Source organism: Lepidochelys olivacea (assembly GCF_965140295.1).
Source record: "Lepidochelys olivacea isolate rLepOli2 genome assembly, chromosome: 22".
Classification (NCBI taxonomy): Eukaryota; Metazoa; Chordata; order Testudines; family Cheloniidae; genus Lepidochelys; species Lepidochelys olivacea.
In genome coordinates, this window is record NC_140432.1 from 12,983,026 (window position 1) to 13,010,538 (window position 27,513).

General features: G+C 45.4%; 1 protein-coding gene across 4 annotated transcripts in view; it reads right to left on the bottom strand.

Annotated features, from left to right (window-relative positions):
* GRAMD1B (GRAM domain containing 1B) overlaps nucleotides 1-27,513 on the bottom strand; it is a 226,579-nt gene that overhangs the window by 72,629 nt on the left and 126,437 nt on the right. Inside the window, exon 1 of one of the 4 annotated variants that reach the window (XM_084611627.1) lies at nucleotides 22,416-22,574. The exons of the other annotated variants lie outside the window; for them this stretch is intronic. Within the exon in view, the coding sequence (XP_084467753.1) occupies nucleotides 22,416-22,438 (23 nt within the window). The 5' untranslated portion in view covers nucleotides 22,439-22,574. Of the gene's footprint in view, nucleotides 1-22,415; nucleotides 22,575-27,513 lie in introns of those variants that run through there. 4 annotated transcript variants of the gene reach the window in all.

The following is a 27,513-nucleotide window of genomic DNA, read 5'->3' on the forward strand; positions in this document are numbered from 1 at the left end:
CCGAACATTGTACAGGCTCCACTCTCTCATCAGGGCACAGGATTCTGCTTACTAGTTCCTGTTCAGTGCATGGAATGTGCTCTGACCCCTCTCTCATACATAAACAGGCTCTCGGCCTTGGAACCTTATACTTTTTCGGAGGCTCTGTGTCCGCTCCCACCCTGATGCACAGGGCAGGCTCTCAGAATCTTGTGGGCAAAGAGAGGCTTTGCCAAGGCTCAGCCCTCTCACCACTGCAGGTGCAGAGAACAGACACTGCAGAGAGCAGGAACTCAGACAGGTGTCCGATCAAGCACCCCCTTCTGGGTGCTTTGAACTGACAATGGCATTTTTCATGGCATGAGACACTGCAGCTGCCAAATGCTTGTGGGTTCCCACAGTAGCGGGGGGAAGAACGGGCAGGCAATCATTTGCTCAAAGGCACTGGGTGGAGTGGGAGAGAGAGAGAGAGAGATTGTTCTTCAGGAACAAAGTGTAACCATCTTAACTGGAACACACAAAGAGCCAGTTCTTAGTAAGAACTTAATCCAGGATTAACAAGAGGTCAGCTACCTCTGCCAGGAGACTGCACAAAAAGGAACTAATTAGCTCTCCCTAATGGCACAAAGGGAGCTGAAGGTACTCAGGGCAGCATATCCTACACCTCAGCAAAGTAACACAGAGCTCCACCCATAGTCCCCAACGTGACACCCTGGGAATTTGCATGTGAAGAACCCCTTCCCAGAATTAGGAAGGATAGGTTCACACTAAGAAAAGGGGGCGGGGGAGATTTAGGCTAAGTATCAACACAACAAGATGTATAAGACTGGAACAAAACCTCCCAGTGGAAGAGCTAGAACCTCCGTTGCATAGGACACTCATCTTCCTAAATAAGTTTCCCCATGGACCAGCTCTCCTCCCATTTGGGATTGCATAACATTCCTGGGGAGACTACAGCAACTGCCTTTATGGGCAAGTAATATCAGTGAGGTTATTTAAGGTGCTGTTAAGCATTCTTTAATGTAATGTAACAGCTGGGAACAAGGAGGCACAGCACCAGATGACCCGACATCTCTGCAGATCACAAACCAGTGTTTCATAGATTATTGGTAGACTGCAGGCCCCAGGCTGGAAACCAAGTGCTTGGAATATTAACAATGTAGACAGGACTAAGCACTAGGAAATGAACAGTAAGGAGTGGCCTAAGTGAACTATGTCTTCTCCATCTCGAATTTCTATGATATTCCAGGAAGACAGCTGTTTATGCGATGAACATCCATGGGACTCCCAAGGGAATGGCAGAGAGCCTTATCTCTTGAGACATTCAAAAACCAAACTGCATTTATGAGAACTGGATGGACTCTTTAGATACGTGGCTGAATAACGAGTTTTAGATAAGGACGGCCAGAATCTCAAACTGGACTTTGTTTCAGGTTCAAGAGAATTATCTATCATTTTCAGGACCAGGAGTGGCAAATGCTGAAATGCAACCAGCAGCACAAGGATCTTTCCAGCCACAGAAGAAGCCTAAATGCCACATATTTCATGAGAACAGCCCAATCTTGTGGGATTTCCAGGCAAGATTTCCAGGGGTATGTTTGAGGCAAGCGGCACAGAGCAGAGGAAAGACAAGGAGATAAACAGGGAAACTGGTGAAATCTGTGTCTGCAGCCAGCCCTGAGTTGTGTGACTTTTGTCATGCCCCAGAACTGGGGCTTCTGCTATAAACAGATTCCTCTAATTATATTCTAGCTCCATTTCCCTAGAGAGGCCTCTTCCCCACAATCCCCATTTCACACCCATATCAACAAAGACCCTCCCTCACATTTCATACCATAGAGACCCTGCCGTCACATCCAATAGCTCAATAAACAGAGAACCTTATCAACAGAGACAACCCACTACGTATCATCCTCCAGTCAAACATCCATCACATTTCACAAGCCTATGAACATCAGCTCCCACCAAATGCATATAAGCAAGAGACCCCATCAAATTCAAGTGTCTAAAAAGGAGACATGCTGGCCCCATTCAGATTCTATGCTGCTAGAGACAGAGAATGAGGCACCTATGAACAGGGACAGCCTCATCCATTTCCACATTCTGATTAAGCCACATCGCACTCTGCATTCATTTAAGAGATGTGACCCTAACATTATAGGTCACCCAAAAACTCTAGGCTTATTCTAGATTAATGGGGAAAAACAACAACAACACTGTCTTCCAGTACAGGAGAGCAACCCCTTCCTCTCCAAACCACTTCACCTTCCAAACTCCAAAAAATATTTATATATACTTATTAGTGATAGGGGAGCAGGACATACCAACACTGCATTCCCTGCAGACACCACTTTCCGACACTTTACTCTTCACAGAAGAGACCATTACATCATCTACTCTGACCTCCTGTGTATCATCACAGGCCACCAAATGGAACCCAGTGACCCTGAATGGTAGATGTTGCTTTTTCTAGGAGTCAATAGAAAGCAAACCCCTCAGGGGGGTAATCTGTGCTGTACCTTTAAGAGGTACAGCTCAGACCTCACAGTCCAAGAGGAAGTGGGATTAAGGTGGTTTTAAATCACTTCCGTACCCTCTGAATCTAGAGCTGCTCCAGAGGGTGCAGAAGCTCCCAGTGTAATTTAGAGAGCCTTGGGGGCCTGTCAAAATTATGACGACCCCCCGAGCTGCCCTATGATAGAATCTCTGCAGTGCTGCATGATGTGGTCCTGCCCCAATGCCCCTCCCACTATGAGCCCCAGCATGCCCCCTACACCAGAGACAATACAGCTGTGTTCTGCAGGTCTTCTACTAGAGCAATCCTCAGATGCAGAGCATTTAGAGCCTCCTTCCGCCACTCCAGCCCTTTTACCGATTGGAAAGAGGCCAGAGTGAAGGATCTTACCCACAGTGTGGTGTTGGGAAGCATTCTGTTGCTAGGGGTGTCTTTTTCAAGAGAAACAGAATACCAATATTTTGATTATATATGGTCATTAAGGAAGCCACATGATGTTATTTTAAAAAGTTGAGGAGTTAACCCTAGCGACCTGGCTAAAATCCCCAGCTGGTCAAAATTTTCCATATTTTGAGTTTTTGATAAAATATCCCATCCCCCAAAAAATATTTTGATGGAAATTTTCATTGAAATGGCATTTCAGGCATTTTTAGATCTGGTTGAAAACTTGAAACTTGAAAATGGAAAAATTTAATCAAAATGTTGGCATTTTTAAAAGTAATAAAACAAACAAAATCCTACATTTTTAAAAAGTCCTACATTTTTATTAGTATTTTGTTTGTTTTTACAAGCTCTACTAAATTCAAACATTCCTCTTGCCTACATTCCACTGTCAGCTTCAACTGGATGTAAAAATCTTCCTCACTTCTCATCCTAAACTGTTGTGTCCTGTTCCAGTGCACTGCTAAACAGCTGCTGCATATCTCACCCCAGAAATGGTTGCATTTCGCTGCTGGGTACCATGAAGATGATACTGTATAACCCTGCTTTACCAGGCAATGGGAGGCTTGATTCAAATGAAATTAATAGGCAGCAGGTTTAAAACAACCAAAAAGAAGTATTTCTTCACACAACGCACAGTCAACCTGTGGAACTCTTTGCCAGACTATGTTGTGAAGGCCAAGACTGTAACAGGGTTCAAAAAAGAACTGGATAAGTTCATAGAGGATAGGTCCATCAATGACTGTTAGCCAGGATGGATAGGGATGGTGTCCCTAGCCCAGGGGTGGGCAAACTACAGCCCGTGGGCCGGATCCGGCCCGCGAGCCGTTTTAAGCCAGCCCACGAGCCGCACCATGAGGGTCAGCCCCGCTCCGGTGCTCCGGCTGGGATGCTGGGTCAGGACTGCACCACATGGCTCGGCCCCGCTCTGGTGCTCCAACCAGGGTGCAGGGTTGGGGGCACACCACACAGGTCCCGGAAGCCATGGCATGGCCCCGCTCCAGCTCCTACGCGCTCCAATGTGAGCTGCAGGGGCGCTGCCTGCAGATGGGGCAGGGTGCAGAGCTGCCTGGCCGCGCCTCCGCATAAGAGCTGGAGAAGGGACATGCCACTGCTTCTGGGAGCCGCTTGGAGCTTGCACCCCTGATGCCCCAACCCCCTGCCCGAGCCCTGATCCCCCTTCCGCTCTCCAAATCCCTCAATCCCAGCCCGGAGCACCCTCCTGTACCGCAAACCTCTCATCCCCAGCCCCACTGCAGAGTCCGCACTCCCAGCCGGAACCTGCACCCCTTCCCGCATCTCTGCCCCAGCCCTGATCCCCCTCACACGCTCTGAACCCCTCGGTCCCAGCCCAGAGCACCCGCCTACATCCCAAACTCCTCATCCCCAGCCCCACCTCAGAGCCCGCACCCCCTCCCGCATCCCAACCCCAATTCTGTGAGCATTCATGGCCCGCCATACGATTTCTATTTTGCAATGTGGCCCTCGGGCCAAAAAGTTTGCCCACCCCTGCCCTAGCCTCTGTTTGCCAGAAGCTGTGAATGGGCAACAGGGAATGGATCACTTGATGATGACCTGTTCTGTTCATTCCCTCTTAATCACCAGGCATTGGCCACTGTCGGAAGACAGGATACAGAGCTAGATGGACTTTTGGTCTGACCCAGTCTGGCCGTTCTTATGTTATATTTAGAACACTGGCGTCAATGGATTTTATTCATGGAGCTAAAGGAATACTTTTTATGATTGCTTATTGTTTTACAGAGCCCAACAGGGTGCTAGGCACCTTGCAGTACTAATAAGAAAACACGGCCCCTGCCTTGAAGGGCTTATGATCCAAATGCCAGACGGCACAATGAGAAGTGTGTAGGCAGAACCCTGCACCCATTCCAAACCCCATGGCACAGGGGTTTGTCTGAGTGCCTCTCATTACAAGGTCAGTGCACAATTTAAGACAACAGCCGGAATAAGGAAGGAACAAAATAACAGGGTGGGGATGAGGGAAGTAGAGCATACATAAAAAGCAACAATGCTGATTAAAAAGGAGAAGAACAGTGATGAAGAAGAGATCCCATTTAATTACAGGTCCTTGTGGAAACACATTATAAATGCTGTCTTCTCTCAGCTTATTACACTGTAGGATAGATTTAAATTTGATGCTCTTCTATTCGGGGAGCACCGATATGCAGATAGTTTTGCATAGCCACTGGGGGGATGAGAATCTGTAAAACTACATCCCATTTCCCAGTGCATACAAATCCTACACTCCGTACAGGGAGATGACCCCCACCCCCAAATTCCCACTTCCAGTAAAGGGAAAGCAACCCTCACGTGCTTCATTCCTAAACAGACTACACACAAAAGAGGAGACACCTGTCTCCTGCCTGACACCTGTCTAAAGCTTCAGTAGTTACCAAGCAAACTGCACATCAGCTGTTCTGTAGCACTGGCTGTACCGCTCTCTGATGTTTACCCCTCCTGCAAATCCCGCAGTCTTCTCTGCTTCCCACCCTTCTCTGCACCCTGCTCCTCCCTACCCAGCTGAGATCAACCGGGGCCCCTAGGTGACTTCTCCATCCTTCCCCCAGAACACTCCCTGAACCATCCTCAATCCCTTCTCTTAACACATTTCTCCCCACTCTCACTGGTTGAATCATGAGACCCCCTTATCCTCACCTGACCCCATTCCCCTAAGAAAGCCCTTGATTCCTTTAAGCTCCTGCTGAAGTCACCCAAACCACTAAATGGCTCCCCAGTTGTCGTTCCCCCTCAGCCCCCATCATTCCCACTATCTGCTCCATAGGAGCTTCACTGATTCTCCCCCGCCTTCTATCACTGAAGCCATACCTGCCCATGAGAGGCTCCCCACTCTATGCCTTCCCCTTAGATACCCGCCCCTGCACTGAATCAGGTCATCCCTTTCCCTAAGTGACTGCATGATCCTGGCTACAAAGGGTACGCATGCTCCAGTACATACAGCACTGACACGTGACCATTCTTGGAAGTTGGGTCCCGTTCTGTAGCCCGGCTGTCTGATTTTTAGATGCAAAATAATGAGAGAAGTAATATCAGTGTTACTTGTTAGGTGAATGCCATTCCCTAGGGCATAACAGCTGTGTGTCACCCCTGCTCCTCACCCCTCCGATGCCAACACCGAGGTCTAAACAAAAGACAAAAGTGATTCTGCTGGAGGAGAAAAAAGAAAAGGAGTACTTGTGGCACCTTAGAGACTAACCAATTTATTTGAGCATGAGCTTTCGTGAGCTACAGCTCACTTCATCGGATGCATACCGTGGAAACTGCAGCCGACATTATATACACACAGAGATCATGAAACAATACCTCCTCCCACCCCACTGTCCTGTCCCCTAAAGCCCCTACTCTACTTGCGCTATATTGATGACATCTTCATCATCTGGACCCATGGAAAAGAAGCCCTTGAGGAATTCCACCATGATTTCAACAACTTCCATCCCACCATCAACCTCAGCCTGGTCCAGTCCACACAAGAGATCCACTTCCTGGACACTGCAGTGCTAATAAACAATGGTCACATAAACACCACCCTATACTGGAAACCTACTGACCGTTATTCCTACCTACATGCCTCCAGCTTTCACCCTGACCACACCACACGATCCATCATCTACAACCAAGCTCTGCGATACAACCGCATTTGCTCCAACCCCTCAGACAGAGACAAACACCTACAAGATCTCTGTCAAGCTTTCTTACAACTACAATACCCACCAGCGGAAGTGAAGAAACAGATTGACAGAGCCAGAAGAGTTCCCAGAAGTCACCTACTACAGGACAGGCCTAACAAAGAAAATAACAGAGCGCCACTAGCCGTCACCTTTAGCCCCCAACTAAAACCCCTCCAACGCATTATTAAGGATCTACAACCTATCCTGAAGGATGACCCAACACTCTCACAAATCTTGGGAGACAGGCCAGTCCTTGCCTACAGACAGCCCCGCAACCTGAAGCAAATACTCACCAACAACCACATACCACACAACAGAACCACTAACCCAGGAACTTATCCTTGCAACAAAGCCCGTTGCCAACTGTGCCCACATATCTATTCAGGGGACACCATCACAGGTCCTAATAACATCGAGCATCTGATAGTGTGGCTGTTCACCTGCACATCCACCAATGTGATATATGCCATCATGTGCCAGCAATGCCCCTCTGCCATGTACATTGGTCAAACTGGACAGTCTCTACGTAAAAGAATAAATGGACACAAATCAGATGTCAAGAATTATAACATTCATAAACCAGTCGGAGAACACTTCAATCTCTCTGGTCACGCAATCACAGACATGAAGGTCGCTATCTTAAAACAAAAAAACTTCAAATCCAGACTCCAGCGAGAAACTGCTGAATTGGAATTCATTTGCAAATTGGATACTATTAATTTAGGCTTAAATAGAGACTGGGAGTGGCTAAGTCATTATGCAAGGTAGCCTATTTCCCCTTGTTTTTTCCTCCCCCCCGCCCCCAGACGTTCTGGTTACACTTGGATTTAAACTTGGAGAGTGGTCAGTTTGGATGAGCTATTGCCAGCAGGAGTGTGAGTTTGTGTGTGTGTGTGTGTGTCTCCCCGGGAGAAAGGGGGGGGGGTGAGAAAGCCTGGATTTGTGCTGGAAATGGCCCACCTTGATTACCATGCACATTGTAGGGAGAGTGGTCACTTTGGATGAGCTATTACCAGCAGGAGAGTGAGTTTGTGTGTGTATGGGGGTGGGGTGGGTGAGAAAACCTGGATTTGTGCTGGAAATGGCCCACCTTGATTATCATGCACATTGTAGGGAGAGTGGTCACTTTGGATAAGCTATTACCAGCAGGAGAGTGAGTTTGTGTGTGTGGTTTTTGGAGGGGGGTGAGGGGGTGAAAGAACCTGGATTTGTGCAGGAAATGGCCCACCTTGATTATCATACACATTGTGAAGAGAGTTGTCACTTTGGATGGGCTATTACCAGCAGGAGAGTGAGTTTGTGTGGGGGGGGGGGGGTGGAGGGTGAGAAAACCCAACTTGATGATCACTTTAGATAAGCTTCAGAGTAGCAGCCGTGTTAGTCTGTATTCGCAAAAAGAAAAGGAGGACTTGTGGCACCTTAGAGACTAACCAATTTATTAGAGCATAAGCTTTCGTGAGCTACAGCTCACTTCCTCAGCAGGACAGTGGGGTGGGAGGAGGTATTATTTCATTATCTCTGTGTGTATATAATGTCTGCTGCAGTTTCCACGGTATGCATCCGATGAAGTGAGCTGTAGCTCACGAAAGCTCATGCTCAAATAAACTGGTTAGTCTCTAAGGTGCCACAAGTACTCCTTTTCTTTTTGCGAATACAGACTAACATGGCTGTTACTCTGAAACCTGCTGGAGGAGAGATCATTAAACCATTCACGAATCTTACTGCTCTGATGCATTTTATGTTCTCAAAAGTAGTGGCCAGAAAGATTCCCCAGTCTGCTAACAGCCTCACACAGCTGAGACAATGGCCTCTTTGCACCATGCTGCCTGGCTCTGGCATCTGAACTGGCTGCTGTCCATCAGAGAAGAAAAGCATTTACTGTCCCTTTAAGAATGCCCTCTATTCCACATCAGCCGGGGGCTTGTGTTAACCCTGCCTGTACCCTTCTCCACTGATGCCCATTATTAACCTTCAAAAGGTCCTCAATCTTTTAATCAGTCTTCTCCCAACCTCCTTCCCTACTGTGCTGGAGAAACTTTTCTGGGCTATTATGAACAGTGTGGATTCGAATGCTTTTCCTGTGATTCCACGGAGGATCTGTATGAAGTATAAGCGGAGCTGTTCCCTTAGCCTCTTAAGTGAAAGGGGGAAAAGGAGACCAGCAGCTGCCTAAAGCATCTCCCTTTCCTCTAACTGCAACATCACATCTCCTATATGCCACCATTCTCTGAAAGTTTTCCCCATACAGTCCAGGTACTTGCTTCTAAAGCCATCACAATGGTTCTCCACAAAGAGGAAACATCTCATATTCACATAGGAAGACCCTCAACACATGCCAAAACCTTTGCACCCAAATACAAGCCATCTGCTTCCACAGCACATGACCTGAGGTGAAGAGCACATAACTTTCATCCCAGCACAGCAGCCACCAGTCTTCAAGGTAGAACAGACCATCCCTTCAAACGCTACCCTCATCCCAACATGTGTGCAAACAACCTAGAGAAATCACAAGACGTAGAAGGTAACAAAATGAGTCAGCGTGGAAAAGAGGAAAGCTAATACAGTACATTGGGGGGGAAATAATCCAAAACATAGAAGGGGCTTGATTCACTATGGTCTTGTAACATGACATCTTTCACACCTGGCAACGTGGGTATGAAATGCTACCACTCTGACTGGATAACATTTTGCACCTGCCTTGCACTGGTGTGAATGAAGACCCAATGTGTCAGGCTCAGCTGCTCACAGAGAGTGAGAAAGCAGTAATGCCAAGCCAGCCTTAGAGCTGGTAGCCACAGCAAATCAGACATGAATTTGCAATTCAATATGGTAGCATGAAAGCCTAGTGCAATTTAAGGCTGCATACACTGAGCAACCATGTCACGTAGCAGGGAGCTGACAAACTGGTCACACAGAATGAGTGTATCTGTACCTGGAATAGCATTACAGGTGCCATATTACCAGAAATATATTGGCAAGTGGGAAGGAGTTCAAAGAAAAAAAAACCCAAAAATGACTAAATGTCTGGAAGAGTTGATTAATGAGAAAAGATTAAAAGAACTAAATACATACATCAGAGGGGTAGTCATGTTAGTCTGTATCCACAAAAACAACGAGGAGTCCAGTGGCACCTTAAAGACTAAGGGATTTTTTGGGGCATAAACATTTGTGGGTAAAAAACTCACTTCTTCAGATGCATGGAGTGAAAATTACAGATACAGACATAAATATATATTAATTGGCACATGAGAGAAGGGAGTTACCATTCAAGCGGAGAACCAGTGTTGACAAGGCCAATTCAGTCAGGATGGATGTGGTCCACTCCCAATAACTGATGAGGAGCTGTCAATACCAAGAGAGGGGAAATTGCTTTTGTAGTGAGCCAGCCACTCCCAGTCCCTATTCAAGGCCAAATAATGGTGTCACGTTTACAAATGAATCGTAACTCTGCAGTTTCTCTTTGAAGTCTGTTTTTGAAGTTTTTTTGTTGAAGGATGGCTACTTTTAAAACTGTTACTGAATGTCCAGGAAGATTGAAGTGTTCGCCTACCGGCTTTTGTATGTTACCATTCCTGATGCCTGATTTGTGTCCATTTATCCTTTTATGTAGAGACTGTCCGGTTTGGCCAATGTACCTGGCAGAGGGACATTGCTGGCACATGATGGCATGTATCACGTTAGTAGATGTGCAGGTGAATGAGCCCCTGATGATGCGGCTGGGTTCTATGATGTTGTCACTAGAGTAGATATGGGGACAGAGATGGCAACGGGGTTTGTTACAGGGATTGGTTCCTGGGTTAGTGTTTCTGTGGTGTGATGAGTAGTTGTTGGTGAGTATTTGCTTCAGGTTGGGGGGCTGTCCATAAGCGAGGACTGGCCTGCCTCCCAAGGTCTGTGAGAGTGAGGGATCGTTTTTCAGGATAGGTTGTAGATCATTGATGATGCGCTGGAGAGGTTTTAGCTGGGGGCTGTACGTGATGGTCAGTGGTGTTCTGTTATTTTCCTTGTTGGGCCTGTCCTGTAGTAGGTGACTTCTGGGTACCTGTCTTGCTCTGTCAATCTGTTTCCTCACTTCCCCAGGTGGGTATTGTAGTTTTAAGAATTGGCCTTCAACACTGGGTTCTCCACTTGCAAGGTAACTCCCTTCTCTTCATGTGCCAATATATATTCATGCCTGTATCTGCAATTTTCACTACATGCATCTGAAGTAGTGGGGTTTTTACCCACGAAAGCTTATGCCCAAATAAATCTGTTAGTCCCTAAGGTGCCACCGGACTCCTCGTTGTTTTTGTAATTACATACAGTGATATGATAGTAACTAAAAAATATCTGAACAGTGTAAACAGCAAGAAGAGAGAAAGAATATAGCGTACTAAAAGAAGGTATAAATCAGTGTAATTGAGAAAGGAAGGAAGGAAAAAATTAAGCTGAACATCAGAAAAAAAAACAACTTTCCAACAGTGAAAAGTAGGGAAGTTGTGGAAGCCTCATCACTTGGCATATTTATAACTTGACTCGAAAAAAATCACTAGTAAATGCACAACAGGGGACAAATCCTGCATTCAAAGGAAAATGGACTAATCACCCAATGCCATAGGTCTCTTCCACCTCGATATTAAGAATGTCTATGAATGTTCTGTAACACCTAGCACTCCAGTTTCAACAGCCTGTCAGTCACTACTGTCACCTAGTAATGGAAGAATCTTTAATGGTTAAGAGTTTGTGTCAGGTTTGGATAACTATTAGAGCTGCTTGGCCATCATCACTCAACACAGTCACACTGGTTTGCTTCACTGAACTATGTATGACCCCAAAATTCACCAGTGAAACTCAGCTAAATCCCTGTGTGATTTTTGAGTTTTAAAAGGAACGTCTTGCATGGCTCGATGCAAATAACCTAAAGTTCTCAAGATGGCAACGCTGGGCTGGAACCCTTGCAAGAACAAATGCTAGATTTCTGGTGCTTCAGATTCCAATTATGAGCAAAACATGTACAGCATTTGGGCACTTTTGTTTTCTGTCTCTGGAGCAAAAACTATTATCCAAATAATATTGAGAGGAAGGATGGCCTGGTGGAAAATGCGCTGACCCAGAACTCAGGAGACCCGGGTACAATTTTCTGGCTTTGCCACAGACTCACTCAGTGACCTTGGGCAAATCACTTAATCTGTCTGCCCTGCATCTGCAAAACATGGATAATACTTCCTTTCCTCCACCCTTTGTATGTCTTGCCAATTTAGGCTGCAAACTCTTCAAGGCAGGGACTGTCTCTTACTGTGTGTATAAAGCACCGAGCCAATGGGGCCCTGATCTCAGCGGGGGTCCTTAGGTGCTACTATGATATAAATAACAACAATGAACATTTTAGAACCTTACAAACATGTTTGCTTCAAAAGCATTGGGCCGTTTCCCTACTCAGTCGACAGGACACACATCCTCTCATAACAGCCACAACTCAGCAACATCTAGCCTCCCACAACTTTACTCCCACAATGCATGTCTGATCAAAGGCCACTGAGTGACTCCTCATTTCCTAATGGCTGGTAGCTGTAAGGAGAATCATCACAGTTTGGATGGAATACGCGGCCTCAGTGACCTCATCTCAAGCAGAGCGTACTTCCTGCAAATCTCTTTGTGCTTGATTTGAATTTTAAAGGGGCTGAAAAGCATCAGCATGGCAGCTCCAGTCTTCCACAGACCTCCTACAATGTCTCAGCCTTCAGCGCAAGTCTTTATTCACAGCGCTTGATGAGTCACCACCACCACCTACACCAGGGATGGATGAAACCTTGTGAACTATTTTTCCTGAGTTTTTAGGATTTGCAAACCGTCTTCTTGTCATTTAAACGGATGTATGTTTGTTTATGTGCTCCCCCAAAGGTGTTTCAATTAAAAGAACAAATCTAGTTAAGGGGCTGTCTATGCTCTGTATTAGGGATAGATAAGCCATCCAAAAAGCTAGACTGGCATAATTAGATGCCCTATATTGAGTATATTTTATTTTTTCATTGGCATTTTTCTTTCCCGAAGCCGCCCTCTCCCCCCTTATTTGTTTTTCACTCAACCAATTCTCTCCTCTATATTTCCACCAGGACCTTTTCCCCCTTTCTGCTTCTTTTCTTCCACTCTTTCTCTTAAACAGAATGAGAAGATAGTAGCCTTCAAGCTGAATTTTCCAAACTGAAATTAGGAAAAACAGGCCCCATTCTGTGCTTCCCTTGACACATAGGCAGAGCGGGTGTAGTGTGTTACCACCAAATCACAGTAGCAGTGAACTGAAAGTGCCCTGCAGAAGCTGAAAGGTCTTACAGCCCCAACGAATTTGCCTAGGCACTTGCAACACTGTCTAGGAAGAGTAAACCTCAGAGAGTTGAAAAAGCTGAGCATGGACAATAGCATACCTCTAGATCTGTCCAAAAGGAAGCCACTGGTAAAACAGAAGCTTAGAGCACAAGAGCATAATGTTTTAGGAGCAAAAGAAAAGCTATTCATGTATGGATGGCATTTCTCTCAGGCTACGCCTTACACTGCACACCACTGGCGGCTGTGTATAGCATACATGTAGCTACACACTGCAAAATGAAAAGAACATTGCATCCACACTTTGGTGCATAGCTATGTGTGTCAGTGAAAGGCTCTGGCAGAGGGAGGCAGCGGGGAAAGACTGTTCTCGCTGCAGGAGCCTTTCACTGTTGCTGGAGTCTTTCCCTTCGACAGCAAAGGGCTACAGCAGTGGAGAGGCCGCGGGACATTATGCTGCTAAAAACAGTAATGTTGACAGGGAAGCACAGCTTTCTGAGTAGAGAACCATGTAGGGTATGTACTCAGGTACATACCCACACCCGTCAGGTGTGTCTTTACTTGCCTAAGCTAACCTGAACCTCACCGTCTATCCGTATCAATACCCGTGCTAGGGGACCTACACGGGTATGTACGCTACACACTGCCAAAAGCAGGGTGCAGTTTACACACTCCTGTCTCTCTCCCCACCTCCTTCTCTGAAAGCTCACCCTACTGAGATTATGGTTGCTTTTTCATTGGATAATATTGTTACTATGATTTACTGATTTACAAATAAATTGGTTAGTCTCTAAGGTGCCACAAGTACTCCTTTTCTTTTTGCGAATACAGACTAACACGGCTGTTACTCTGAAACCTGATTTAGATCATGACTTTTGCAAACTTCGAAGTGTGAAGATTATTAACAGCTGATGCATCTAATAAAATAAGTAACAATTGTAATAATCATGACACTTTACCATTACACAGCATTTTCCACTTAAGGACAGGAAAGCACAGGCATGCAGTAGAGGAATCACTTTGCCTACAACTGAAAGGCTCTAGCCTAAACACAGCAGCTGTTTAATAGCCCATTGCTACACCACACAACAGTTTAGAACAGGAAGTGAAGAAGCAAAGAATCCTAAAACTTTTAGGTTGTCAGAATGTGATTACCCACACTGGATTTTGACTAGGACACAGTGATTCTTGCAGAAAGTGCCAAAAGCTCTTCAATTACCAGTATGATAATATCTGGCTTGATCCTGCAGGTTACTGAGCATTCTAGCCCCAATCTAGCAAAATATTAGCACACTGTGACCGAATGAATGCCTTTACCTACACTCTATTGTAATAACTGTGCAAAATAGGCCTTTTGAAGTATCATTTGAAAACCAATAACTTGCGGATCAATATCATCACGGTGAAATGTATGTAGCAACATTATGTGTATAGTTATGAATAGCCCTTTAAGATGTTGGTAGCACATATTCAAACCAATGTAACCTTGATTTGGCAGGACTGGTTAAGCAGGTCCATCTTAAACAAAGGGACTTGTGTTTTCCTCAGTTTACATGTAAGTAGTAAATAGGGTCCTTGAGACAAGAGGCAGACAATACAAATCTGCATTTCAGCATACACAGGGGAGAAGAAAGAGCACTCCCAGACTCTAGGTCACCTTCTTTATTGCTTAAATAAAATTTATCTTGAGGGGTGATCCTCAGAAAAATACACTTCACAGGGGGCTGGACTATAAAAGTGAGGGGCAAAAAATACCCCAGTCTACCAATCTCTCTCCCTTAAATCACACTTTCACCTAAAAAGACAAAGAAACCAGCCATTTGGACTTTGGGGACAGATCCTGACTTGAGAACTTGGTCAGCTATGTTGCTGGGAACATGTCGTAAGGATCGGACATTGAATCAAACTTAGTTTGTTAAGTCTTAGCTACTAGGAAGCACTTTATTTTTATTTCTCTGGTAGTCATTTCTGACTTTAATATCTTGCACTTGTACTCACTTCAAATCGGTCTCTTTGTGGTTAAGTAAACTTGTTTTATTGTTTAATCAAAACTAATCCAGTGTTGTGTTTAAACTGAACTGTTTGGGTAACTCCAGTTAAAACGCAAACTGTTGTATAGTGATCAATTAGAGAGGCAATAAACCTGTAATATCTGAACTGTCCAGGAGGGGGCTAGACAGTGAAGAACACAAATTTTGGGGAAAATTCAAAACTGGGAGCGTGTTGGGGTCCTCCTGCAAGTAGTACCAATGTAGCTGGAAGCCACAATGCGACTGGTGTGTTGCTGACTGGCTGTTCGGGTCAGAGGTGCTGGACTAGGGTTGTGGCTATACACAGACACTCAGGGTGTGATCTACATGCTGTTTGGCTGTTTGTGAGGGGCCCAGGTTGGGAGCTACAACAGCAAAGCATTGGGACACACCCCAGGTTGCAGGGGTGCATTGCAATCCACAATGGTCTGGATTGCACCCTGGAATGTGACACATGTGAGCAGTTCTACTGATTTCCATGGCATTCTGCACATGCTCAGATGGAATCACTTGCTTAAGAGTTTTCTGGATTGGAGACAAAAGTCCTCAATGCACTACAGAACCAAGCGCCTGTGGCACATTTCATCTGTAGATCTCAAAGTGTTTTTTCAAGGAGGAGCAAGTATGATAAACCCCATTTTACAGATGAAGAAACTGAGGCAGAGTCAAACTGATCACACAGAAGCTCAGTGACGCAGCCAGGAATAAAATCCATGTCTCCTAACTTCCTGCCCTGTACTCAGTCTGTTGGACCATACTTCCACAAGTAGCCAGAATCTTGCTTCCACGTCTCATCTGAAAGGTGCTACCTAATCCAGCAGCACAGCACCTGAGCACCGGTTCAGCCCTAAGAGGGAAAACTGCCACCTACTGAATGTGACCTGTAGCTCACCTGACCGCCGTCACCTTTCCCTGCACTTCGTTGCTCTGCAGGGTGAAGGAGGAGCAAGGTCTCTCCAGCCATCCAGTGCCATCTTACTTAAGGTCTGGTGGAATAGATGCCCATAAAATTCCAACCCCTGTTCTAAGAAGCCTCCTTCACTTGACATTTCTGAGCAGATCAAAGGATTGTACATAGGGAAGTTGCTTTGCCATTTAATGAAGGCACACAAGGCAATCAGTGATCAGGATTCACTTAGCCCAAGTAATCTTCAGTCCAAGCACAGATCTGAAGGGAGAGATAAAGGAGTGTTGCAAGCAGAGCTTTTCAAAGCTCAGTACCATTGATTTGCAGGCGTCTGAGATCCATATCTATAGCCAGCTGAATAGTGGATTTTTTGGTTTGCTGGCAATGCCGAAAAAACAAAAAACCCATTGTTTTGGGTAGAACCCTTCAAAATCCGTAGCAAATTGAAAAGTTATATATAATCAAATTGAAGGACATTTCTGAAATGAAGAAATTTTGAACCAAAAATCAAAACAATTTGTTTGACATTTTTATAATTTGTTTTTAAGCAAACAATTTTGCAAATTCATGGATTGTATGGATATGACATGAATTCACAGGGCATTTTGATGTCACCAAACCTGCATTTTTGCTCCTTCCACCCCACCCCCCAAAAACTACATTTCAGCCAAAAAAAATGTCACCCAGCTCTATCTACATTCTCTGTGTGTGTTAGATTTCAACGAGCACCACCCTCAAAAAATCAAAGGAAGGAAAATACTGAATTTTTTAAACTGATTTTAGGTGAAAAATCGAGCCAACCAAAAAAGAACCCCCCCACACACAACCACACACATCAGTCTGACTTGGATCAGCAAGCGCTCAGGTCCTATGACCATGCTACCGGGGTGGGTCAGAGCCTGAGCCACTGTGATTCGGGTCCAAGCCCTATCATTTTGCAGTGTGGACACAGCTTAAGCAACAGACCCAAGTCATAAGTGTATTTAGCAGTATGGATGCATTAGCATGGCTGTGAGAGCCAGGCTCACAATGCAGTGTGGACACTCAACCACAGACTTGGAAACACCAAGTCCACAAGCCCGGGTCCCACAGACCAGGGTTTACAATGCAGTGTAGACATACCCTTAAGGGTATGATCCAATGCCTGGCCCAGCTCTAATGCAAGTCTTTCCATGGACTTCAGTGGGTTTTGAATCTGGCCGTTAGCCGCTCTGTACATCTGTTTCCCCTTCTGTAATGATGCTTACCCACCATCGTAAAGGGTGTTGAGGTGAAGAGATGAAAATGGGCTATACAAGTGCTAAGCATTATCACTATTATTTCCCACTGCCACAAAGTACTGAGAAACTAGCACTAAACTTGTGGTTAAATCTGACCTTATTGTCATGGGTACATACTACATTTACAAGAAACAGGTCAGAAATATATCAGAAGATTTTTGGAAACATTTTATCAAGTACGTTCCTAATCGAAGGAAATGGGCAGCATTGCCCTTTAAAGACATAGATTCAATCAGCTGGAGTCAAAGGTATTTTGTGCATGTTCTGGTCACAAGGAGAGACATCTGACCTGCTCCAAGATACCTTACACCCTCTCTTCCTAAATCATCCTCAAGGCCAAGTTTCAAAAGTGTTGATTCCGAAGGTTAAATCACAGAATTTAAAAGCACTGAATTTAAAAACCCACATTTCTAAAGTTTAGCAGAGTCATGTTTGTAAATTGCATGTACACAGAACTTATTTGACCAGTCTTCAAGGGAGGGTTAGCATCATATTTTTTTTCTTTCAGATAAAGCATAGAAAAGGGGGAGATGCAGACAAAGGGGAGTTACTGGATATACAGCAAAGAAGAACACAGAAAGCATAATGTGCTAACTTTTAATGTGAAGGTCAAACACTACAGTGCATTATGTAACTTCACTTGAACTACTTAGCTAGGCTGCTTCTTAACCAAAAAAAAAAGGGGGGGGGGGGCAAAAAAATCATTTGATTAATTCACCTTTTATTCCCATATGCAATAGAATAAATTTTATTTCCACTGTATAGTATAGCCTTAAATCTCTAGAATATCTATATAGAATTGGAAATGATTAAGCATTGCATCACTACCCAATGTAATTGGAATGTAAATGAGGAGAATCCCAGATACATATACAGATAAATTCAACTGTCAGTGATAGTAGGGTACATCCAGATTTGCAGAATTTGTCTCCCCTGACTCTCTCTTGTTGCTCAATTATATCTAACTTCAAAGAGGTTGTATGAATAGATCTTTCAGTCACATATGGCTGATGGGCTGCTTAAGTACCATTCCCCATCTTACACAATGATGGCTGTGCATGAGACAAAATGAAAATCAAGGGACAAGGCAGCTATCATAAGCATGGCATGAATACAAAGAGATTCTGAAGTAAGTGTCCTTATAGTGAACACAACTGAAACTGCCTAAAGTTAATCCCCCTGCTCCCTGAGATCAAACAGCTACAGCTAATTTTAGTTTTGATATTCTAAAATTCTACCTAGTTCTCTAGCTCTTCCCCACCCCCACAACTGCAAAATAAACCTTTTTCTGCAGACTGGTAGGGGGCTGGAACATCGTTTGTTTCTTGCTCTCAAACACAGATGAGGTAAAGAGAATTACAGATTTATATTTTTAGGTCAACTCTTTGGCCCTCATTTTCACCTCAGGTTCCAGAAACATTCTAATCAATAATCTAGTAACCAGGGAATCAAAGGGAGTGGGGAAAGAAGGAAAACAAACCCAACACCTGTCTCTAGCATCCCATTTATGGGAAAGGGAAAAAGGGAGGGACGATCTAAACCCAACAGCTGATCCCTGTATGCCATTGGAAGAAGACTAGCATAGTTGCCACCTGTCTCTATTTTTGCATGTGAGAGCTTTTTTAAAAAAAAGCAACCAACCCAGGATGCTGCAAAGAGAGTCAGTAGGTGATGCTTCTCCCTCTCAGTGCATTTTGAATCAACAACTCTTTGGTGTCAGGGGAGCACTGTGCTGCTGAAGTTGCTGACTTTTCCATGGAATGTAAAACCAGGCTGCTGCAAGCTTAGTGTTATTAAGGATCTATGACATGATGCCATAATGACACTTTATGATGTTGCACTTCTACAGAATGCAAATAAATTCAGTGTGTCGTGACATCATGATATTGTTTGGCATAGTGACATGAATTATAATATGAGGATGTTATGTGATAATATAATAGCCTATGAAATTGTGATGTTAGATATTGACTTGATGAGCTTTCACTGTGACATGATAATAATGCAACATGGCATTGTGATACTGCATTACAACATGAACATACCACTTTATATTGTTGCATCTCAACAGTATGATTTTGCATTGTTACATGATGACCTTGCACCATAATGTTATAAAGCTGTGCTGTGATGTCATTACACTGTTTTCTGACATGATAGCATCAAGATGTTGTTGGGTTGTGATGTGATATGACAACCTTGCACAATGACACCAAGATATGGTGTTGTGCATGATGATGTGATACTACATTGTAATATGATCTCTTTATACAAATTTATGAAGTTGCATTGCCATATTTATGGCACTGCTATATTGTATCACATTGTGACAATGTTGTGTTGAGACATGATGGCATTTCATCACATTAGGGTGTAGAGCCCACAATACGGTGACCTGACATCACACTGTCTTGTTGGTACAATGTGACATCATAACATGACCTCAGAACGTGACGTTGAAATAAAATAGCATGATCCTGTGAAGCAGCGGGTTTGTCCTACAAGTGGGTGACAGTGAGTCCACTTCCTACCCGTCAAAAAAGGCTGCTGACAGCAGTCTGTCCCTTTCTACTCTTTCTACTGCAGAAAGAAATCAAGTGTCTTTCAAAAAATTGCTCCATGAGAAAATCTGCAGTAACCTTACTGATCTCATCTGTAACTGAAAACAGTGACTTTTAGGCAAATAGGGCTGAAAGTTGCACTAGCTTGCCACTTGCTTGATGGTATAGCTTCAAACGCTGCCAATCCAAAGCGGCAGTTCTTCCACAAGCAAGTGCAAACACCATTCCTATAACGGCTTTTGTTATGGAAGTTGCACACAAACGTACATATTAATATAACCTACGGGGGCCTGACAAACACCCAAGGACAAGGGAAATCTGTGTTTCAGCCTTGGATTTAGTCTCCTCTTGAGGCATGCACATAATTCCATTAACTACCACCACATATGCTTAGGAGAAAACAGGCCCTGAAAGGTTTCAGAGTAACAGCCGTGTTAGTCTGTATTCGCAAAAAGAAAAGGAGTACTTGTGGCACCTTAGAGACTAACCAATTTATTTGAGCATGAGCTTATGCTCAAATAAATTGGTTAGTCTCTAAGGTGCCACAAGTACTCCTTTTCTTTTTGCAGGCCCTGAAACATCATCCTTAACATACCTCTGTGCCCAGGAATTTCACATTTACAGTTGGATAAGTGAGGAAAGAGTGACAACCTAGAAAATCCCAAACATTTTTACAAAACTGTACACACTATAAGAGATCTCTTGCCCACCACTAAAATGCAATCTGGGGAAGAAAGTGATATTTTATACATATGTAATAAGGAGAAGTACAGAATAACTTGTCCTATTGGAACTATAAAGGGGGAAATGTGGTGATACAGAACAACCTAGAATTTGACCAGCATACTTAGGGCTGTTACACTATTCCTCTGAACGTGACAGAGAATCTGTAAAGAACACAAGCACTCGGGTCCTGAGTTAGGCCTTTCACAAGAAAGCCATCACCTACAATAGCATGGTGCCCCCTCATGCTGGGACATTGATTCAGTGCTAACTCAGAGGGAGAGTGACACCTACTGAAACACCAACATCACTTCTTTCAATACCTAGGACCCTAGGTAATCTCTTGAAGTCCCACATCCAGAGCTGACCCTACCCAACTCTACTGAGCTTTTGAAATCTGACAAGATTACAGCCCAATGTGCTGGCTGGTATTTCAGTCTTTATGCATATTATGATCTATTGAGTGTGTGTCAAGTGTAGTTACACTATTCATAGAAAACCAATGTGCAGTATTGTTCAGGTTAGCATGATGGGGTTCTGTATTACGAGATACACAGAATGTATAATACATGTCTTGCTTGTTTGGTGGTACTGCTAAACTATTATGCAACTCACCAGCCCAGCCCAATGACACATAACATAGTGCATCAGTGAAAGTTTTTTTCAAAAAGCAGAGAAAATCATGTAGGATTCTCAGATATTAATAAATTTGCCGGTTATATGTTCTATATCATATATATGCATATGCACATATATATTACACAAGCTATATCTGTGTTTGCACATAAACACAGGATTACAGAAATTAGAGATGGAAAAGACCTATATTAAGTCATCTCTGGCATTAGTCCATCCCTGGGTCCCATAGCAAAATGTTTTTCTGATGCTACATGTTCCAATGCTTTTCTCCATATAACAAATGACAAACAACAACAATAGAAACAAATTAAATAAAAATAACTTTGCCCTTCTCATGCACCTTCCATGTAAGGATCTTAAAACACTTTCCACACATTAATGAAGCAAGCCGTAATGGTGGTGGTGGTGGGGGGGTAATTTTATTCTTATTTTACACAAGGAGGAAAAGGATTTTTAAAAATAAGTTCGTCCAGCACACTGTGAACTAACGTCATGTACAATTTAAGTTTAAATTACAAAGTCATGTTGCAGTAAAAAGGGTGGAACCTTCCCCATTGGACAAAGTTCTGATTACTTTTTCTTTTTTGGTTTTGCATCTCCATCATCTACAATCTACTGTATATTTTACAGCAGGAGAGTGGCTTTGAATTTAAATTATATATATTCAACTTGGACACACAGACCCTTTCCTGGCCAAATTTCCACCGACAGAGCATTGTCTTTTACAGCAGAGCTATGAAACCCTGAAAATGAAGAATTTCCTCTAAGGCTGCTGGGGGGGACCGTTGACAAAACAGCAGCAATAGTAAGGGCCTCCGTACCTGCCATGGAGCTGCTTGTCCCTCGGGGCCCCCGACTCCAAAACACCATCGGGGGCACAACACGCCAGCAAAGCCCATCCCCAGGGAGCAGCTCTTTAAAGAACAACTTCAGCAGGAACCGTCGTATTGAACCAGGATTCAGGTCTCGTTCTCTACCTACCTCGAGCCAGGACAGGACCACTGCATCGCAGCCCTGATGCAGAGGTGGCCGGGCTGGGGAGAGAAACCTTTGCATTCGCCCGCCCCCGCCCCTGGTGGCTCCATTACAGCTGCAGTCTTAGCTCGGCACCCTGCAGCGCCTTCCCCCGAGCAGATGCCCCTGGCGAACGCCGCAGCGATAGAAAGCCTCGCACTGGAGGCAGGCACCAACTTATTGGGAGTGCATCTTTCCGCCCCCCCGGCGGCTCCCTGGCCCCAGGGATGCGCTGCGCAGGGCGCTGGAGGGGACGAAAGGAGGGTGCCTTTGCTAGGGTGCCCCCCCCAACACCACACACACACCCCTTCCCGCTGCTTACCAGGCGAGCTTGAACCCTTTCATTAGCACAGTCACGACAACCCGGTGCCCGTCTCCCGGTCCGCCCGCGGCCGGCGCCAGAGGTCCCAGGACATATTGGAGCAGCCGGGGCAGCAGGCGGCCCCCGGCCAGCGCAGCGCCCCATGCACGGCGCCCCTGCGGCAGGGCAGCGGCCGCGTCCCGCCCAGCCCCGCCGAGCCCCGGCTGCGCGCCCCGCTGAGCCAGGCTCCCGGCGCCGGCGGCCGAGGGTCTCTGCTGAGCATGTGCGGCGCCGGCAGGGCAGCGGGCTGGAAAACGTGCCCTGGCACCGCCGCCTGCCCGGCAGCCCCCGGAGGGCGGGGGGAGGCGGCCCCGTCTGGGCACCTAATGCCCGCGGCAGCCGGGCCCAAGCACCGTGCCCCGCCGCCCCCGAAAAGCCCCAGCCGGCTGCTTGTCCGCGGAGCGGGGCGGGGGCGCCCAGCCGAGCCGGGGCCGCCCAGCCGAGCCGGGGCCGCCCGGGTTCCAGCGGCTCCGCGCAGCCCCGCCGGGGAGAAGCCCAGCCCTGGGGGGTGGGAAAGCCACTAAGGCAGCCCTATGGCCCCGTTCTCCTTCATGCACCCCCCTAGCGCTGGAGATGGTGGGGCCCGAGCCGCAGACAACTCCCCCCCCCCCCACACACACACAGAAGCGCCTTTCAGCAAAAGTTCAAGGATGTTCAGCTCCAGGATTTTGATTTAGCCCACGATGCAGGGAAAAGCCAGTCAGGGAAATTCGGATTCAGGGAGTCTCCACGCCACCTCGGAGTGCTGCGACCTGAGGGGGGGGGGTTGGTTCAGCGCCATCTCCACCTAGCACTTTACCCTCCACAATTCTCCCCCCAGGAGTCAGCTGGCCCGCCACTGCAATGGAGCCGCCTCGGGGAGCGGGGCTGGCAACTGTTTTAAAGCACAGACGCAACACTACAACAACAGCGAGTGAAAGGAGAGCGTGTGCCTCACTGAAACCGAAGGGGAAATTTTCAAGCAGGCAGGAAGTCATGACCGGAGACAGGACTGGAGTTAGCACCACAATGTTGTGAAAGGCAAGATCCTTAACACTAACAAAAAGAATTGCATCTGAGGAAGTGAGCTGTAGCTCAGGAAAGCTTATGCTCTAATAAATTGGTTAGTCTCTAAGGTGCCACAAGTACTCCTTTTCTTTTTGCGAATACAGACTAACACGGCTGTTACTCTGAAAAAAGAATGCCGGGTTCCTTCTTCCCTTCCACTCATCCTACTCTGACCTCCATCAGCCAGGACTTGGGCTCTACATCCCACCAATAGGTCAGCACTTCCTGCCACACTGCTCTCCCTACCACCAGGCTTGTGTCCAGGCTTATGCCCTTGACTCAAAGGAAAGATTGCTAACTACTGAATCACCATCAGCAGTTCCTGCGATACCCTGAAGCCAGGTCTACACCTAAAAGTTAGACTGCCCAACCCTAGCTCCATTGCTTAGGGCTGTGAAAAATTTCACACCCTGTGCCATGTGGTTAGGTCAACCTAACTCAAACCATAGTTGCAGCGAAGTCCATGGAAGAATTCTTCTGAAATTTGTCAATCTAGCTACCACCTTTCAGAGAGGCTGTCCATCCTGATTGGGAGATTCTCTCCCAGCCACAGCATAAACAGATCCATGGAGACACTAGCCTAGCCATGGTAGCCCGCATATTTGTGACTTCTGTGCTTGCAACTCACATCCTGAAAACTTGTGGAAAACACAAGCACCCAACTACTTAGCAACACAAGTTTTACCTGTGGAAACCTCACGGTAGTATTCCTCTTGCTCCCCACTGAAAAAGGCCGGTTCAAGGTCTCAGTGCTGATGTTCAAAGCCCTCCATGGAAGAAGTGTCCCTAACTACCTTAGAGAACATTAGCGAAATGTTACTGGAAGAGAACAATGATTGAACTAATTTGATATCCTTTATGGGGAAGTGGCTAGAATTGGAAGCCTTAATCTCCTTTAAATTAAGGGAAGACTAAACCTCAGAGTTTCATATCTGTTCAGCTGAGCACGAAGAAATTGGGCATCTTACCCAAACCTTTTCTCAACTGTCCTTTTGGGTCTAACAAAATCATGAGAACAAGAAGTTCCTCATTTCAAATCAGGCTTAGAGTCTCTCTTGCATGGTTTTGGTCATTTCATGCCCAGACAGAAGCCATAGGTAGGAGGAAATGAATAACGATTGCCAGGAAACAATTTCAAACCACAAAAAAAGGTTGCTTGAAGCAGAGGGGAAAGGTCAGTTCAGTACTAACTTTGCGGATATCTGTGACAGAAGATTCGCTCTCTCTGAATCATCTGTCATATCAACCAATGCCGAAACATTTTGGTACCTGCTTTTGATTAAAGCAACTAATACAGGGCCTGATACTGTACAATGCTGAGCAGCCTAACCTCCCATTGACTTTAGTGGGAGCTATGGGGACACAACACCCTGTAGGGTCAGATCCAATACTGAGCAAGGATGGACCTGTAATCCCTTTAATTCAAATATCCCCAAACTTTGAAGGAGTTTGGTTCTGGAATGAATCTCATGGATAGCAAACAGCTTCATTAATTGAGTATTATGGTTTTTCAAAGCGTACTTCCTCATATCACTGCAAACAATAAAGAGTGAAAAGGAAGAGTATCATCGGATGCATAAAGATGAAGTGAGCTGTAGCTCACGAAAGCTTATGCTCAAATAAATTGGTTAGTCTCTAAGGTGCCACAAGTACTCCTTTTCTTTTTGTGAATACAGACTAACACAGCTGCTACTCTGAAACCAGTAAAGAGTGAGGAAATCATCATTCCCACCCTGCACAACCTCAGATCCAACAACCCCTCTCCCCCTGCTCATTAGGCTCACAGCTTGAGCGCATCTCAGTTTCTAAACTGCTTCACTCTCCCTGGGATGCTTTGAACCTGTGGCCTGCAAGTAGTTATGGAGAGAGGCAAACTGCAGTGGTGTAAAATGGGTCAGGAGACCTGCAAGTCTGATGAATCTGGGACAGACCACTGCTGCAGAGTCTCAAGTTTGGAAATCATAGCTCAGGCAGGGGGAGATTGAGCAAGCAGCCATGTGCTCTTTTATAAGAACACGTTGGAGGTCAGGAAATTATCAGGAGCGAGAAAGGCTGAGGGGGAAGTATAAGCACCAAACTCTGGCAGAACTGACTGCCCCTCAGTGAGAATTCAGCTGGGATTTGCATTCTAGCATCCTTGAAGGGAGCCTGGGTGAGGGGGCTGCAGATGGCCAATCAGCTGCGGTGGATCATGATCAGGTGATCCCTGCTGTCACTGTTAGTTACAGTCTCAGCTTCCACCGCCTTGCCCATCCATGTCAGCTAATGCAGAAAGGGTGAGTCCTCTCCTCTCTGCTCCCCCTGTGCCCAGGCACACACCAGACGAAAGGAAGTGGTATTAAATATTGAACCTGGCAACATAAAAGTGTGGACTAGGGACAGCAATTGCAACGGCCTCCATGGAGATAGGAACCAGGAGACTCCAAATACTCAGTACATTTAATGCAAGGTGGAGTCCAATGAGATTATCCACCTACTGTACCCTGAACATCTGCCCCATGAAACGAGCAAATGGGAATGAAGGATAGTTTTGTGATTTAGATGCAGGACTGGAACCCAGGATATCTGGATTCAGTTCCTGGCTCTGCCACAGACTTCCTGTGTGACACTGTGCAAATCACTTAATCTCTATGTGCCTCAGTTGCCCATCTGCAACACAGAGATCCGTACTTCCCCCTCCCTCACTCGGTACTGTGAGGATAAATTCACTGATGAGAGCTTCTGGTCCAATGGAAATCCCATGAATGCAATCTCTCCCATGGAATTTTGGTGCTTTTCCTCCCAACCAAAATCGGGAACTGAAGCCACACACGAATGTTAAAAAAAAAAAAAAAGGCAGCAAAAACCCTGCATAACTTTTCCAAACCTTAGAAAGGCTTGCAAGTTCTGACTGGTAGAAGCCACTCAGAGAAATCTGGATGCTTTTCCGAACCCTCATGTACAAACAACCAAGTCCTCCTCAGTCTGCAAAACGAGGCTGGAGTGCTTGCAAGTACAGAGGACCTAATTCATTCTTGCGAAGCAATTGCAAAATGCGACCTTTCAGATTGGGTAGTGATTTACATTCATTTTGCACAGGTGTAAATGTCTGTAACAAAGTGAGAGGCAAAGATGAAATAGGCCCAGCATCTCTTCAACATTGCACTTATGGTTAGGTTCCAAGACATAAACCTCTCCTTGCAGCTTCTCAGCACTTACCCTTCCAATCCTGGATGGAAGTCATCAGTGCAGAAGTCACCACGGAAATTAAAATCCCTTTGAAAATAACTTTACTTTCTATTACGGTTGGATCTGCTTCGATAAAATAATAAATTTTTAACAAATATATTTTAACTGCATTTTTTCCACTCCTTGGTTCAATTCAAAGTTTAGGTTCAATTCAAATCCTTGACACACACTGTATTAGTCAGCCCCCTACAATCCCAGTCTGAGCAGCTGCTGGCTAATAAAAGGCAAGGAAATAAACAATCTCTAATCCACCGCACTGAGATACAGTAAATGGGCATCTTTTCTGGCGTCATTCATCATTCTAATTACAGTGCATAACAGAGGAAAACACATCTCCTGCCAGATGGAACAAGTGTATCAGGTGTTTAATTAACTCCTCCTCCCCGAGCTTCTTCCAGGATATTCCCACTGAATATTTGCAGCACAGAGCATGAGAACTCTGCAGTTTCAGGGACAAAAAGGCAGCTCTCAGGCTTGGGCTCTCTGTTATCACTGGTCTCTTTTAGCTGGGATTTGATTCCATCCCCACCCACTGTGTCCTGGCTGGGCATCCTCATCTTACAGTGGGGCTGGTTTTCTTTGCTCTCTGCTGGATAAACTATTTTTCCCCCTTGCTCTCATTCAGAAGCAGGGACAGATTAAGAACGGATGCCACTTACAGCATGACAAAACCCGTTGTACTGAACAAAATGCTAAGAAGTCCTTCTTTGAGAGGGTTACTGGCCTAGTGAATATGGGGGAAGACATTATATATCTTGATTTTAATTAGGCTTTTGACACAGTC